Genomic DNA, 17,544 nt, shown 5'->3' on the forward strand with positions numbered 1-17,544 from the left:
TCCAAAGACACTAGAAAAATAATTTGAAAACTTATCTCTTATTAAATTTGCACTCATTATTCTTGCATTCAACGTCTGTAGGCTTTGTAGTTCAGAATCATCTATGATCATTTCTACGGGGGATTGTAATCCATCGCGGTTCAGTACAAAGTTGTGTAATATACAACAAGCTTTGACAATATCGACTGCAAAATCAATTGAGACGTTAAGGCTGCCTGTCCACCGGAGCGGAGCGAGGCAGCGGAGCGGAGAAACGGAGAAATATTAACCAATAGGACTGCACAAAATCTTCGTTCCTCTTTAGTGGACAGGGAGTTGCGAACTAGTTTAAAAATTCATACAAAACCGGTAAGCGGAGCGGGGATGCAAGGCAGCGGAGCGGAGAAACGGAGCGGGGAAGCGGAGCGGGGAAGCGAGTGCAGGCGCGGGCGCCAGTTGCGTCCGCAGTGTGCCGCCGTAGTCCGACCAGTGCGTATGTGACCGACGCAGTGAACACAATGGATGAAAAACTTATTGAAAGTGTGAAAAAGTTTCCGTGCATTTGGAACACATCTTCAGAATTTTACAAATGCAACGAAACAAAAGATGCTGCGTGGGACCAAATAATAATTGAAACAAACATATCGGATGGTAAATAATATTATGTATTTTTATTCTATAATACCCTCTAGTAGGTACATATTGATATCTTTTTTTTATTTAACAAAATAATACCTAAATAATGTCCGCGGCTGGCCAAACTATCCAAATCTGTCACACATCACTGACTATAGATTCTTTTCAAAATTCGAGTATCTTGCCATGGAACCTTCCCCTGATTATTGAAGTATGAACAATACATTTCGCGAACTTGAAAACCATCATTAATAGAATGTTGTGTTTGTGTAATATCACCAACTGATAATAATGTTTGCTCCATGTTATTTTCAATATTGTTTATATAATCAGGTTGTCTTTGAATTAAATAATTGTGCAAAACACATGTTGCTTTTATTACCTTGTCAACTGTTTCTATTTTGCATTCGAAATCTTTATGATACACGTACCACTTTCTCGTCAATACACCGAAAGTTGCCTCAACAATGCGACGTGCTCTTGATAATCGGTAATTAAATATTTTTCTTTCTGCGTTTAGTCCATCACGTGGGTATGGCCTCATAAAATTTTCCATTAATGGAAAAGCTTCGTCTCCTATAAATACGAACGGCATTTTTGCACCACCTTGATACAATGGTACCGGCTCAGGTAAATTCAATCTCTTCTCTTTTAGACTCTTTCCGAAAATGCTGTTATCAAAAATTCCTGCATCAGAAAATCTTCCCATAGATCCCACATCAACCATTCTGATTTTCCTTCTGGCATCAGCAAAACACATCAATACTACAGAAAATCTCTTTTTGTAGTTGAAAAACGAGGACCCAGTTTTCGAGGGAGCCTTGATATATACGTGCTTGCCATCAAGAGCACCTGTACAATTTTTAAATTGCCATAGTTCATCAAAATCTTTTGCTATTTCTTTCCAGTCGTTTTCTGTTGGTTGCGGCATGACAAGAGGTTGCAATACATTCCATTAAGCATCACAAACCTCATCAATAATTCTTGATACACTTTTTAATCCAATTCTAAAATTTTCTCCCATCTTTGTAAATGAGTGGCCGGTTGCTAAATACCTGAAAAATAAAAGTAATATTTTTTTATAAATAGACCATGGAATATTTTTTTGTGTTTGTTGATTGTTTCAGTTAAAACTGCCAAGTCGCGATGGAAACAACTGAGAGATAATCATCGAGATGCCTTAAAAAGACAAAATGCAACAAGGAGTGGACAGGCTAGAAAACAACGAAAGGAATGGAAATATCAGAAAGCCGTGTCATTCTTATTGCCTTACATGTGTAACAGAGACCGGTCATCAAATTTTGCGCCCTTGGATGACTCAGTAAGCGAAACTTCAAATCCGCCAAATACCATTGATGAGAGTTCACGGGAATCATGCAATTTGTTGCCATCAAATTCAAATAATCTTCCTTCTGTCGATGTTCCTAATGGCCTTCTGGGCCTCTCCCATCCACATCCAAAAAAAGAAAGAACGATGAAATTCTAGATCTTTTGAAAAAAAATCAAAAACGCCGCGAACTGTTGGAACAAGAACGGATAGAAGTTAAAAACATGATGTCAGCTAGTGGTAAGTACGATGAAATAGACTTATTTTTTTAAAATTTGGCTGCATCGGCGAAAAAGCTGCCGTATTATTTACAACTACAAATTAAAAAAAACCTGCTTTAATGCGGTAATATCAGCTGAAGAAAGTAATCTTCAACATAGTTGGTATTCTCCGAATAATTATGGTTATTCTACAGCCTCATCAACACCTACAACAGATAATATCAATACTAGTATCGATATCGATACTCCTAGTGCTCCAAATGATATTAACACTAGTATTAATACTCCTAGCGCTTCACAAATTCAAACAACCCAGGATATTGAAACATCTGCAGCAGAGCAAACAGGACCCAATGAAAATGCGGACAACTTAGAGACAGATTATGATTTTTAAATTAATATAACATGGCATCAACTGTATGCAAAAATAAAAGTTACTTTGATTTCAAAATGTGTACTTACTAAAAAAATCGTGACTCGAAAACTAAAAAAAATCGGGGAACATACATGGGGTATTTTCGGGTACCCCTAGGTGGGAGAAATTTAAAAAAAAAATCTTGACGACATTCGCTGGGCCACCCTGTATGTAATAAGCAACTATAATCTTTTTTTTCGTAAGAAAATTCATGACGCAGCACGTCCTACACAGCCCGAGTAAAAAGCGCTACTAGCCAATACTTACCAATGTCTCGCGCGGTGATTTTGCCGTATCATGTACAAGCTAGCACGTTTTTTCAACCGTACGGCTTAGGGCTCCCGCACACGGGCCACCGGCCACAACCACAAAACGCCGCCACTGGCATATTTCCTGTATTTTTCATACATTTTATATGGACTCGCCGCACACGGTTGGCGCCGGTGGCGGCCACACGCTTCAAATCGTCGCAGCTTGCATCTTGTGGCTCGCACCGGCCACTAAACGCCGACACAAAAAGCCGCCACACGCCACTTGCGCGATTCCGCGCCCCTCTCTCCCTTGCCTCAGTTAACCTGTGTAAGTCGACGGTAACGCACGCACGTAGTCTGTAGTTCATATAGGTAGATAAATATGGATATAGAATTATTTATATCAGAGATACAATCCCGTCCTGCGATTTGGGATTCAAAAAGTGATAGTTATAGTAATAGAGGAGAAAAAGTGAAGGCCTGGGAAGAAATCTGCGAATTGTTTGTGGGAGATTTTTCGAATAAAACTGCCAAAGAAAAGAACATTGAAGGTAAGTTTAATAAAATAATATAAAACCATATATTTATATTCTATTTTCTTGCCACGGTATTGCTCCTTCATTCATAAAATAATCTTTTAACGTATCTCTTGCCGTAGACGCTCGTGTTACTGGCCAGCCTGTATTTTGTATATTTTCGAGTCCCACTATTTTCAAAGTATGCCGAAAATTGAAGCCATCCCTTTTGCGAATAAAGTTGTGCAAAATGCAACAAGCTTTCACAATGTCTTCTGAGAAATGAACAGAAGTGTTTAATGGGCGATGTATTATTCTCCATTTGTTTGCTAGTACGCCTTAGGTACACTCAAGGCAACGTCTGGCACGGCTTAACCTATAATTGAAAACTTTTTTGTCTAAGTCCAAATATTTTCCAGCATATGGCCTCATCATATTTTCACTGAGGCCAAATGCTTCAACACCAACAAATGTGTAGTTCAATGGTTGTCGATTACCGACCTGTCGTGGTGAGGGGATATTTAATGTCTTTCTGTGTATTTTGTTACACAGTTCACTTTCTCTAAATATTGTAGAATCGGATGCTTTACCGTATGCCCCAACATCCACGAACGTAAAAAGTAAATTCGAGTCACAACTTGCTAGAAGTACTATTGAAAAAAAATTTTTATAGCTAAAGTACAAGGAGCCGGTATCGAATGGATGAATAATTCTTATATGTTTCCCATCTATGGCGCCTAAACAATTAGGAAAATTAGTATTTTGAAGAAATCCGCTGGCAATTTCTTTCCACATGTCTTGGGTCGGTTCTGGAATACAAACGGCTTTTAAATAGTTCCAAATTAGTTGACATGTTTCTTGTACTATTTTCCTTGCTGTAGAGGCCCCACGGTGGTAAGAGAGTTCAAAATCCTCAAACGAGCATCCAGTTCCTAGATACCTGAAACAAATTATATGTTTTTTTAAATAAATTAAAATTATATTTTTTGTTGTTACAGTAACTAAATTACAGAGGAAGTGGAAGAGTCTTCGTGACAGTTTTAATAGAGAAAATGCAAAAAAACAAGAACGTTGCGAGTGGTTCGGCAGCAACAAGCAGTAAACAGTACATTTATTTCAATCATCTATCGTTCTTGAATACCTTAAAAGAAGTGAGACCGCCTACCGATGTTACTAATGCAACTGATGATGCGGAAACATCTCGCCCGAAAATAAACAGAAACATTAATATAAAAAGGGCCGAAAAATCCGAAAATGAAATTCTCAGAACACTTTCGGAAAATTTAAAACGTAAACATGATCAAATAAGCGACCAAAATGACCCCGATAAGCAATTTCTGATGTCGCTGCTTCCACATGTAAAAAAAATTTACGAAAATTGTAAACTTGATTTTCAATCAGAAATATTACAGTTAATTAGAAAGTACACGCATAATCAAAATTATGAAACCTATTCGGCACAATGTTATGGTTAAGCCACGTATTCACTGAGCAACAATTGTTTATAAACTCTGTTTCAGAAACAAAATCTACGTGTTTCTGAAACAAATCATTTTGTTTCAGAAACATATAATTTTGTTTCTGTAAACACTACGTGTTTATCGGTATGTTTCGGTGCTCCCCACTTGTGACGGAGAACACAGAAGCAAATCAGTTGCGCAACAGGTGCATGCGAGTGTGGACGCGTCTAAACATTTGTTTATAAACATGGCTTTAGTGTGGGACGATGAAACTGTCTTTAAATTGATAGAACTGTTTGAGAAAAAACGAATATTATGGGATTGCTCGACAAAGGACTATAAAAATAAAATAAAAAAGAATGACGCCTGGGAAGAAATTTCGAATGCTTTGGCAATTCCAAAAACAGATGTTGAGAATAAAATGCATATATTGCGGTCGCAATTTGCATGAGAGAGGAAGAAAATGTTGTCTACAAAAACCACAGGTGCTGGTGCTGCAGATATTAAGAAATCAAAATGGAAATTTTATGAAGAATTAATTTTCTTACAATGCACGACGACAAGGGTCGGTGGTGCGGATACTTTAAATGAAACAGTGAGCGCATTATTCATATTTTATTTTTATGTTATCAGCTGTAGGCATGTAAATATTCTACCTAACATATACGAAAACACTACCGCCATAGCATTAAGCTACATTGTTTTGTTACGGCAAGCTTCCTCTTTCGCTCATGAAATATTCACCAAATTGATCCCTTATGATTGTAGCAGTACGTGCTGAATTTCTAGGTCGCCTTTCCAATTCCAAAATTGAAGTTCCTTCAACTGTATACTCTCTACGCCAAGCACCTTCTATGACATTATGGTCACTGTCTTCAAAATCAAAAGTCATCGGGGGCGTATACAAGGCTCTAGATTGTTTATTCCTTCTTAAAAAGTTATGCATGTAAAGACATGCCATTACAATAAGTTCACACTTTTCAGGCTTGAGAGGAATTGGTTTACGAAATACACGAAAAACCACGCATAAAATTCCAAAAACATTTTCTACAACCCTCCTGGCCCTACAGAGTCTATAGTTGAAAATTCGTTTCATTGTGCCACGGTTATGAATACCCGGGTACGGCCTCATCAAGTTTTCCGATAATGGGAATGCACTATCGCCCAGTATTACATAAGGAAGGTCAGGTCCATCTGGTGATATCGTTTCTTGGTTTGGAAAATTAAGACGGTGTTCCACCATTCTTTGATAGAAACTCGTTTCTTGAAAGATGCCACTGTCAGATGCTCTTCCTTTCGCACCACAGTTTGCATATATAACATTATAAGATGCATCTACAATAGCCAGTAGTACAATACTTAACTGATCTTTGTAGTTGTAGTAATCACTGTTACTATTGCTAGGCGCTTCAATAACCACATGCTTCCCATCTATAGCTCCGACACAGTGTGGAAAATTCCATAATTCGTTCCACTCACGGGCCTTTTCTTTCCAGTGCGCTTCGGAACTCGGAACCTTAAAAAAAAAGTGTTTAAAATTGCAGGCAAACCGTGAAGACCTCCTGGCAACTGAGGAGCCAGAACAGCAATCGGAGCAGCAGAAACCACAATCTCCACTTCCACCATCCCCACTACCATCTACAAGTAGCAAAAAAGCATCTAAAAGAAAAGTGGATGACAATCTAAGTGAAGTATTTGAAATAGTTAAATCTGCAAAACGCAAAATGGATGAATCTAAGGATGAATATGATATTTATGGGCAATACGTCGCTTCAGAATTAAGAGCGGTACAAAACGAGACTGCCGTAATACAAGCCAAGGCTTATATTAATAATATTTTAATAGACATGCGAATGGGCAAATACAATTATGGTTACGGATATCATAGCCATCCCGGATATGAAACTGCGTCGACACCAGCAAGTTCAACCTCACAAAAAGAACTTGAAACCATTGAAGAGATAGTTTCACAAATCGCATCAGTAGAAGAAACCGATAGTAGTACCCAGTAGATAGTTCGCCTAATTTTGTATAATTAATAAAAAAAATATTGATTCATAACTTAGTTTTTCTTACCTGGATGTAGTTCTTCAACACACGTTTTATATTCTTACAAACTTCGGGTATGATCCGGCTGATTAATTGTTTGGAAACTCTAAAAGTGTATGAGAGTGAAGAATATGAATCTCCAGTAGCTAAATATCTTAAAGTAATGGCTAGTCTTGTTTCAGCGGTAACTGCACTTCGTAAGTTTGTATCTTGTTTCTCTATAAATGGTCCAACATTTTGCAAAAGATATTCAAAATCTGATTTTGACATTCGTAGAAAGTTTATAAATGATCCATCAAACATGCATAAATCACTTAATACGTCTTGTCTTCTTAGCAAGTAATTCCTGACCCACCATCTTTTACGTTTCTTTTTACTAGAAATGGACTTATGCAAAAAAATGTAGGCACCACATAACAACACTACTTCCTCGGGCGACATGACCTAAGCAACTGACTGTGTGGACGGCAGAGTTTCCGAAACATTGTTCCTGGAAACATTTACGTGATGTTTCAGAAACTGTGTATCCGAAACACTGTTGTTCAGTGAATACATGGCTTATCTCTCTCAAAAAAAACAAAACCAATACAAGTAAAGTTCTCAATCCCTGGAATACGCCGATTGGCGTTTTCAGCACCAGAGTAAGAAAACTCAACGTTTCTAGAACTGAAATATCCAAAAACTACTTGTACCAGGCATATCACTTATAAATTACAAGCACATTGGTCTATATTTTATTATTAAATCATCAAATTTGGATAAAATATAAAACAATTTTATATTACGCCGATCGGCGTGGTCAGAATCTGAGTATGAAACAATAATACGCCGATCGGCGTGCGCCGCATTGAATGGGTTAAACGAAAATGTTTGAAAAACTTTTTAGGATGGTTTAGAAGATTATCGAAATGTTCGTTGCATTTGTTTACATTCGTTAAAATTGGATGTATCCAATAACTACGGTTTCGTCTTCTACGACGACGTCTTTTTATCAAAAGTAGCGCAATTAAACCTTCTTCGTCAGAGTCCATTAAGATACTGCACGCAAGGGTTAAAAAAAAGTAGCAGCCACCGACCGCAAGTGTCGACCACCGGCCACAAGTGGCTGTCGCGCGCTTCAGCTACCTTTGTAGCCGCTTCTAGCTTCTAGTGGCGGCGTTTGTGGCTGTGGCGAGTGGCTCGTGTGCGGCGACACTAAAGGTGTTAAATCATTTAGTGTATCTTTGCGAGATCTTATTGCATTTGAATTTCATTCCAATCAATTTATTTCAATAGATGATCCACCAACATCTCTTTTGTTAGAAGGATCTGAGTTTCATTTACTGTCAATAATAGAATTCGTGCCCCCAGTATGTGAAACACTAATTGGTCACTACAAAGCTCATTGCAGACGAAATTCAGAATGGAAATGTTATGACGACGAATCGAAAAAAATTACGAAGAGTAAAACGAAACTAATTCCACATTGTATAATATATGCGAAAAAATAATGTGAAAATAAGATAAATTAATAATTGAATATTTTTTAAGTAAATTGTAATATTATTAAACTGAATCTGATGAATGACCTACATTTTGTTTTTATTTGCCCTTTTAATGTGCTTATTATCCACTTACCTACTCATAACATAATAAGCCATTTAACAATTATTATTTCAAACGCCTGCTTTCTAAAATAGCAATACCGTTGAGTGAAGACACACTGCAACTATTTGCCTTTATTATTTTATCAGGCACTTTTCATTGGGATAATTTAAATAATTGATATATCCTTGACATAACATATGTTTGAAGTTACAACTAAGGGCGCGTACACATAGAACATCCGTTTTACAGGTCCGTTTAAACGTATATGTTATTAACGTATGTAGTTGTATGAGCGAGTTCATACAGAATACAGTATTCCGGATCCAGTAAAAAATACTGATCCGACAAAATAAGCAGCAATCCGTTTTACAGGTCCGTTTAAACGTATATGTATTAGCGTATGTAGTTGTATGAGCCAGTTCACACAGTATTCCGGATCCAGTAATACTATACTAATCCGTTTTATCGGATTGAAACCGCACGAGGCTTTGCACGGGGGTGCGCGGGGTGCGATGTGCTACACACAGCCGCCATATGCCGGTTTCATTCCTAGAGTAGTGCACGTGTCCAGTGCTATCATAATCATGGCAAGCAAGGCGTTTGAAAAATATGTTGAGCAAGAAGTTTTGATAAATTGTGTTGAAAGTAGACCAGTTCTTTGGGACAAAACACTGGAGATTTATAAAGATAAAATTGCAAAAACCGCAGCTTGGCGCGAAATATGCGGTATTCTAAAGGAGGATTTTGAAGCTATGGAACAAAAAGAAAGACAAGAATTTGGTAAGTATTTATTTGATATTGTAATGGAGACATTGTTTTTTATTTTAAATAGCTTCATTCTGCCAAGAAACTGACCCAGATTCGGACACGAAATAGTTTTCGAATTCCGTTCGAACTGAATTTGCAGTTCGACCACCTCGTAGCGTTTCATCATCAGGTAGGCTATTGAAATGAAATGCTTCAGATTCGGATGTGTTGCCATCCTTTAAGCCCTCTTTTTCCCTTACAAAGTTGTGTAGAACGGTACATGCCTTAACTATCCATATAGCTGTTGTTTTGTTGACGTCTAGAGGCCGGTGGAATACTCTCCACTTATTAGCAAGAATACCAAATGCACATTCAACGTATCGTCTAGCTCTGGTCAAACGATAGTTATATATTCGCTTATTTACGTCTAAATGCGTCCCGCTAAATGGCCTCATTAAATTTTCGTGTAAACCGAAACCTTCATCGCCGATTATGACGTAGGGAACTCTCGTTTCTGAGCCTGTTATTATAAAAAAATGGAATTCGACTAGAGATGCCTGGATACGAACATTGAGTGAGAAAAAGAAATTGAAGAAATCTGGAGCTGCTGCCTCAAATACCAAGCCTTACAAATATCACAATCAAATGTTATTTTTGAAAAAAGTTGTCACCCCAGGTGATACACACGAGAACGTCCCTGCTAATGACAACATCACGGAAACAGTAGAAAGTAATAAAGACAACGAAGATGAACCTGATCAGATTACGGAACAAAGTGGTAGTGACAGACAAAAGGAAAGACAAAATTTAGCCCCGCCGCAACGCAAGGCAATCAAAAGAAATGTGAATGAAGTAGACGCCAAAATGATTGAATACATGAATGATGAGTTAAAAAAAACTAAAAATGAGTTTGAAGATCCCAATTTATCGTTCTTCAAAGGTATTTTGCCGCAACTGGCTTCACTTAATGGCGATCAAATTTTAGAATTTCAGTCTGGAGTGATAAACCTTTTACAAAATATTAAAAGTAGAAGATATGGTCAGTCAAACTACGAGTGGCCTCCATATTCACAAAGTTCTAGCACTCCTCACTACCACACCCAAGGTTATTTTAGTAGGCCACATCATCTTGACTCTACACCATCAGTAGAAGGTTCGCCATCAGTAGAATCTACATTCAGCCAGGAGTCAGACTTGCCAGATCTGTCTATGTTTTGAAATAAATCTTCATTTTTGTAAACCTTTTTGTCATTTTAAATCTTAATTGATAATAACAAAAATTAAAGTTCTTACCTTAAAAATATCGCTAGTTTTACTTCAGGGCACAAGCTTTTCCTCCAGTTTGTGTCTTTCTTTTTTAAATCCTTTTCTAATCGTTTAAGAAGGTCATCAAAAGTAGACGTCGTCATTCGGAAATAAGTAAAAAATTTAGCTTCGTCTTCTTTCAGCTGACGCACAACAGCACCACGACAAAATCTTTGCCTTAATAGTGGATGTATCCAATAACGCCGGGGCTTCCTCCGCCGCAGACGACGATAGTACCAATACAACACGACAACGTCCATTCTCGTAGAAAGTAGGCCTCGTCCCCATCATACACGGCGCGGTACCGTCACCGTGCAACGTCACGACGCCGCCGCCGTGACACGGCACGGCGCCGCAACGCAGCACGGTGCCGCGAACGGTGCGCCGCTTGCCTCTATTCAGTTGATATTTCTTCGTTGGCGATAGCGCATGTGTGTAGAACAAAATGGTGGAAAATATCGATCTTGACTTCTTTATTTCGTTAGTGGAGGCACGACCAGTGCTTTGGGATAAAACAATTGAAAATTATAAAGACAAACATCTAAAAACAGAAGCGTGGAAAGATGTTTGCCGTAACATTTTCGAATCATTTGATGACAAGGACAATAAAGAAAAAACAAAACTGGGTGAGTACTAACTATTTATTTATCTTTAATGTTTTCATGGAAATGTTTTAATATAATATCAGTATAACGCTAAGAGGTTTAAGAAAATCAATGGTCAATATTATTACAATTTAGAATCAAGCGTTAGGTAGACGCGGAACAAAGAGAACCATCTCGTGTAATGCCCGTGCTTACTTGTCTCTGTCGCACACATTGATATTGTTATGGAGACGCCTCGCGAACGCAAGAACATTCGTGAACAAACACGCGCCGACGACTGACGATCTTTTGTTCCGTGACTGGTCTCGAGCTATATTTTGCTTAATTGCCAACTGAGCGCGCCGACATCGCTATTAAAGTATTTAGAAAATTCGTTTCTTATATTAACTGGATTTGCTATAGAGACGTCATCTATAGTTTGTTGCAAGTGTAAGTCAATAAGGGAGTCATCAATATACAGTTCGTCGTACATTTTACTTCCATCCCGAGATACAACAAAATTGTGCAATACACAGCATGCTTTGATAATTTCTATTGCAAAATCATATTTTACGTTTAAAGGCCTGTGAAATATGCGCCATTTATTGGCAAGTATGCCAAAAGCACACTCGACATTTCGTCTGGCCCGACTCAAACGATAATTAAAAACTCTTTGATCTATATTCAAATGTTTCCCTGAGTATGGACGCATTAGATTGCTCATTAATGGTAGGCCTTCATCTGCAATAAAGACATAAGGCACTGGTTTCTGAAGGCCTGGTAAGGGTTTTGGAGCTGGTATGGGGAGTCGATGTTGCAATAATAATTCGTATAGTTTTGTGTTCTAGAAAATTGTCGAATCGCATTCTTTACCATATGCTCCTATATCGACATATACAAATCTGTATTTAGAATCAACTAGTGCCAGCAATACGATAGAATTATAGCCTTTATAGTTGTAAAATAGAGATCCACTGCAATATGCACTACATTTATGGTGAATGTAGAGGTAATGCTAACCAAGCAGCTGCACTTTATCGGGAGAGATATCCAAACAATCGCCACCCCGATTACAGAGTTTTTATTCGAGTACACAATGCATACTCTGAAGGCAGAATACCTGGCAGCGGTGTGGGCGGTCCGAGTGAAGGAAGACCGCGTATCAGCAACGATGAAGCAGTTTTGAACATAGTGAACGAAGATCCCAGCATATCAGTTCGTGTGTTATCTCGTCGTGCTGGCATGTCAACCAGGACGGTACATCGCATATTAAAACGGCACGAATTATACCCGTACCATTTTCAGCGAGTCCAAACCTTACTTCCGAGAGATTATCCATTACGGGTAGCATTTTGTAGAACAATGTTAAGAAGAATGAGAGAGGAACCAGATTTTTTCAATAAAATACTATGGAGTGACGAATCCTCGTGCCAGAGAGATGGATATTTAAATCTACATAATCTTCATAGCTGGCAACTAGAAAATCCGAAATTAATAAGACAAGATCGATCACAACACCAGTTTAAGATTAATTTATGGACCGGTATCCTAAACGGTCAAATTGTTGGACCATTTGAATTACCAGCGACCCTGACTGGAGAAACTTATTTGCATTTTTTGCAAAATAATTTGCCTGTGTTGTTGGAGGACGTACCCCCTGAAGTATGTGAAAACATGTGGTTTCAAAACGACGGTTGCCCCGCACATTATGCGGTAAGAGTACTGCAATATTTAAACGAGACCTATCCAGAGAGGTGGATAGGACGTCTAGGGCCAATACTATGGCCACCTAGGTCGCCAGATTTAAACCCACTCGATTTCTTTTACTGGGGCTGCTTGAAGGAGAAGATTTACAAAAGAACTTCATTGAACAGCTACGACAAAGCATACGTTCGGCTGCTGACGAAATATCGTCAGCAAGATTTGCGAATCGATTAAAACGGTCGTTTATAAGAAGATGTAGAGCTTGCATAGCAGCTGAAGGAGCCCATTTTGAACATCTTGTGTAAATTTTTACAATAAATGTTATTAAATATTAATGTATTTTATTGTGCCAACCAACCCATAACGATCAAATTTTAAGGAAAATTGCATTCCCTTTGAGTTTAAAATTAGTTACAGCAGTGTTAAAAAATTTAATTTAAAAATCAATTTTGTATGACAATTCTCTTTTTAGATTCGAACAGCAATAACTTGGTGCTTTGTTAAGATACTGGTGATTATTATACCATTTTAGAATCTGCATTAAATGGGCAAGTTTTAAAGATAATGGGCTACCACAGAGTAGAACATTTTTTTTTCGATACAGGGGCCCGAAATTCTATAATTCTTAAGAAAAATTATTAGATTATTGTATTAAAAAAATTTGATGCTGTTCTGATGATACAGATATGTAGGAGTGATATAAAAAAAACAGAACGAAAAATAGTCAGCAATAGTAGAAATGGCAGCTGATTTTGTATAAGCAAGTACGAGTTTTATTGAAAATATCAAAAATATCAATAATTTGGTCATCCATGGGCATAATCTGATATAAGTTGGGGAAATGATAGATGACTATCTGGCCAGTCGACACTTTCGGGGTTATCCATTATTTACGCCACACCCTGTATATATGAATACACTTCGATAAGTTCTTGAGAAAACGTGCTAAAAATAATATTTATTAACGCCCTATTTTTTTTTTCAATTGGTGGCCGCTAGTTCAGCGATTCCTGGCCTTAAGACAGCTTTTCTTAAGTTGAGCTACTTTGACAGCTTGTGGAACGAGGTCTGTCAGTAGAAATATTATTGAAATCTTAAACTTATGTTATTGGGCCCTCGCTGCCCAAACCTATGATAAATATATTATGTAGTCATGAATAATTATTCGAATATTTTTATGTTCCAGGAAATGATGTAGTTAAAAAATGGACTAACATAACCAAAAATACTTGAAAAAGCAAGAGCTCGCAAACAAATCTGGAGCTGGTGCAAAAAAAATTAAAGAATACCATTTGTTCAAACAGCTTATGTTTTTGAAAAGAAACGCACCTAATCTAACTGACAGTAGTATAATAGAAGAGTCTGAAGATCCAGAGGCAAGTGAAAATATAAGGTCTCGTTACAAAGCTCATACTTTGCGTAAAAGAAAATACTATGAAGATGATTTTGAGAATGAAATTCTCCAAAGTTTGAAAAATGCAGAAAACAGACACGTTTCATTTTTTAAATCAATTTTACCATTTCTTGAAAAACTAGACGACCACCAAACATTGACGTATCAAAGTCGCGTAATGCAAATATTGTCAGACTTCAATCAACCCACATATCAATACAATCAACCATCATACAGCGGCTACCAAACAGCATTTCAAAGTGGCTACGAAAGACCACAACAAACTACAGCGACTTATCAAACAACTCGCAATCCCTCTGCAAGCATCCATGGCCAGACTTCGCCAAATTCAACCATAGAAGACATATCACATAATTTAAGCGATGTCTTATCAAACACACAGGAGTCCGAACACGATTTTTCATGAATTATCTAACATTGTGCAATTTAATTTAGTAAAGTTTGTTTTTGTTAGTAAGTTAGTAAAGTTTGAATTTATATACCGAAATAAAAGAATTATAAAGCTTTTGTAACACAATCTAATAATTTGAACAATATTATATAAATAAAAAAACAGTTTGATTTATGAAAAGTATGTTTTATTTCTTACCTGATGGTTAAACCAAGCATTTCCATAGGATCAACAGGTTTTCTGAACACAAATCGTTTTTGTAAACGAGGTGCTATGTTGGTAAGCAATTCTTCAAAAGTTGGTATGGTCATTCTAAAATAGTCAAAAAATTTCTCGTTCCCACTTAATTTTAGCGCTGCATATTTCCTTTTGAAATGACCACCGTCTGGGTTCATTGTAGAAATATACGGATTTACCCAAAATTTCCTCTGTTTCTGTTTCTTTTTCATTCGTCGTCTTAGCAACAACAAGAGAATAATTCTTTCGCGATCCATATCCAAACAAGGACGTTCGAGCGCATCAACAGCAAAATGTCTACTGAATAGGGGCGCACCGTTCGCGGCGCCGTGCCGTGTCACGGCGGCGGCGTCGTGACGTTGCACGGTGACGGTACCGCGCCGTGTATGATGGGGACGAGGCCTAAGAAGGTCATCAAAAGTAGACGTCGTCATTCGGAAATAAGTTAAAATTAAAATTAAAAATATATTTATTAAAAACATAGTTCACATTACTTAAATACATGTACATGACAAACCAGTAAAAATATCTTAATAGTCATAATCATAGGAGTTGAGTTAATCTACACCAAAACATAATAATATACGAGAAGGATGGTCTAAAGATAATATAGGGACCACCCGAACTAGGTTTGTTTTAAACCTGTGTTTCGGGTTATCAGTGCAGAAAAATGATTGATGGATATTTTAATGTAATTCTATCACTTAATTGTATTATAAAAGACTAAGCAGGACAAGCTGTCCTGAATTATTTAATTACATTACCTGTACTTATTATTATAATTTCTAAGCTAAACAGTTTATTGTAATATTTCTAGCAAATTTTCCGTATCTGAGTAATTGAGGGACTGTAAGTATTCTGTTACCATTCTATTACACCTATTTAAGCTTACACTATATAACTTTAGTAGCCTGTTAAATTTGTTATATAAATAGGGTCCTTGAAATAAATAAAATCTGTTAGTAAAAGCATGTTGCGTTTGTGGGTTAGTGCAAACTAAATCCTTTCTTCTCTTGCCGGAAGGTACCGGGCTGAAACCAATTTCAGTATGCTGGAGTCGTACTATATGTAGAATAAATAACTGGCGTACTGTAAGTACTTTGCATTCCCTGTATAACTGGTGAGTAGGAAACCTGAAAGGACGAAAAGTGGCGACCTTTAGGATTGCTCTTTGAGCACGTTCTAGGGGCAAGATAATAGATTTAGATGCCACCCCATGAGTCTATGCAGTAGGTAAGAATGGATTGGCACAAAGCCATATACACCTGGCGAATTAGATTAAAGTCTGCAATGTTGCGTAAGTGTTTAAAGATATAGATTAATTTACGTACTCTGGTGCATAATGAATCAATATGTTTACGGAAATTAAGGTGACTGTCAATAGTGACACCTAGATATTTAGTATTGTCAGTTTTTACTAATGTAGGGCAAGCGCATGCAGTCGCCGCGGACGCGCTCGTATTACACTTATGTGCATAAATATTTAGGTTAGTAGTCGACTTATTACTATTTCTCATTGAAAATAACATGTAATTTGTTTTATTTGAATTTAATGTTAGAATATTATTGTTAAGCCAGTTAGACACTACATTAAAACCATTTTGGGCATTTTGATAGACCTCATCCTTAGACTTACCTGAGAACACAAGAGCTGTATCATCAGCATACGATATAATGACACCATTTTGCAGAGACAAATTGCACAGGTCGTTTATGTAAACTAGGAATAAAGTAGGTCCCAATATACTACCCTGGGGGATTCCGTAACTACTGCTGTTTAGTCCCGCACTTCTATATTGACCAATTTTTACGCACTGCTCACGGTTATTAAGATAGTCCGAGAATAATTTGAGCTGTGTTCCTCTTATACCAATTTTTTCCAGTTTATACAATAACAGAGAGCAAGCAATGGTATCAAATGCCTTGGCAAGGTCTAAGAAGATCCCCATTGTGTACATACCTTTATCTAGACTTGTACATACATAGTTAGTTAGCTGATGCACCGCTTGGTTAGTTGATCTTTTTGATCTAAAGCCAAATTGGTATTAGTATTAGTAAAAAATTTAGATTCGTCTTCTTTCAGCTGACGCACAACAGCACCACGACAAAATCTTTGCCTTAATAGTGGATGTATCCAATAACGCCGGGGCTTCCTCCGCCGCAGACGACGATAGTACCAATACAACACGACAACGTCCATTCTCGTAGAAAGTAGGCGATACACTGAAGAACGAAAGTCCAGTAGCGTCGGATCTGTTAAAATCGGTCCTGTAAGAGCTAGTTCAGACATGGCGGAATCCGTGCGGATGCAAATCGCGCGGTTAGACCGCGCGGATCTTATTTACATTTGCGCCTATAAATTCGTTCATACCTGTCCGCGCGGATTGACAAACCTCGCGGCTACCGCCACTCAACCGCTAGAAAATGAATTCGCGCGGTTGCCGCTCGGTTCTATTTACTTGACGTACCTAGAGCGCGTTCAGTTGCTCTGCGGAAGCCGCGCGTATCGGACGGTGACAATGGATCGCTTCGACACCGAGCTATTCATCGATGAGGTGGAAAAGAGACCTGCTTTGTGGGACATCCAATGTGCAGAAATTCCAATAAAATTATTAGAAACGGAGCTTGGCAGGAGCTGGTGGAGATTTTTGGAGAAAATGAGGATTCTTTGGAAAAAAAGGCTCTTTTTGGTCAGTATGTATTTAATTTTACATTTATCAGG

At 37.7% G+C, this 17,544-nt stretch overlaps 3 protein-coding genes across 4 annotated transcripts in view; 1 reads left to right on the forward strand and 2 right to left on the reverse strand.

The window, feature by feature from the left end:
• Positions 1-17,544, reverse strand: part of LOC113499480 (DE-cadherin) — a 519,450-nt gene that overhangs the window by 328,928 nt on the left and 172,978 nt on the right. The gene's annotated exons all lie outside the window — the stretch shown is intronic.
• On the forward strand, positions 5,248-6,865 carry LOC113499500. Its single transcript, XM_026880007.1, has 2 exons — positions 5,248-5,399; positions 6,349-6,865. The coding sequence occupies exons 1-2, from the start codon at positions 5,268-5,270 to the stop codon at positions 6,814-6,816; spliced, it is 600 nt and encodes a 199-aa protein (XP_026735808.1). The 5' UTR covers positions 5,248-5,267; the 3' UTR covers positions 6,817-6,865.
• Positions 5,398-7,646, reverse strand: LOC113499489 (protein ANTAGONIST OF LIKE HETEROCHROMATIN PROTEIN 1-like). Its single transcript, XM_026879994.1, has 2 exons — positions 6,881-7,646; positions 5,398-6,320 (listed from the first exon to the last, which is right to left on the reverse strand). The coding sequence occupies exons 1-2, from the start codon at positions 7,292-7,294 to the stop codon at positions 5,511-5,513; spliced, it is 1,224 nt and encodes a 407-aa protein (XP_026735795.1). The 5' UTR covers positions 7,295-7,646; the 3' UTR covers positions 5,398-5,510.

This window comes from Trichoplusia ni, chromosome 12 (genome assembly GCF_003590095.1).
Source record: "Trichoplusia ni isolate ovarian cell line Hi5 chromosome 12, tn1, whole genome shotgun sequence".
NCBI lineage: Eukaryota > Metazoa > Arthropoda > Insecta > Lepidoptera > Noctuidae > Trichoplusia > Trichoplusia ni.

Bases quoted from the DNA above. Each gene is read 5' to 3' on its own strand.
- LOC113499489 (XM_026879994.1), bottom strand. From the start codon at position 7,294: ATGTCGCCCGAGGAAGTAGTGTTGTTATGTGGTGCCTACATTTTTTTG. The intron at 6,321-6,880 runs GTAAGAAAAACT...TTTTTTTTTAAG, and splicing joins TGTTGAAGAACTACATCCAG to GTTCCGAGTTCCGAAGCGCA.
- LOC113499500 (XM_026880007.1), top strand. From the start codon at position 5,268: ATGTTGTCTACAAAAACCACAGGTGCTGGTGCTGCAGATATTAAGAAA. The intron at 5,400-6,348 runs GTGAGCGCATTA...TTAAAATTGCAG, and splicing joins CGGATACTTTAAATGAAACA to GCAAACCGTGAAGACCTCCT.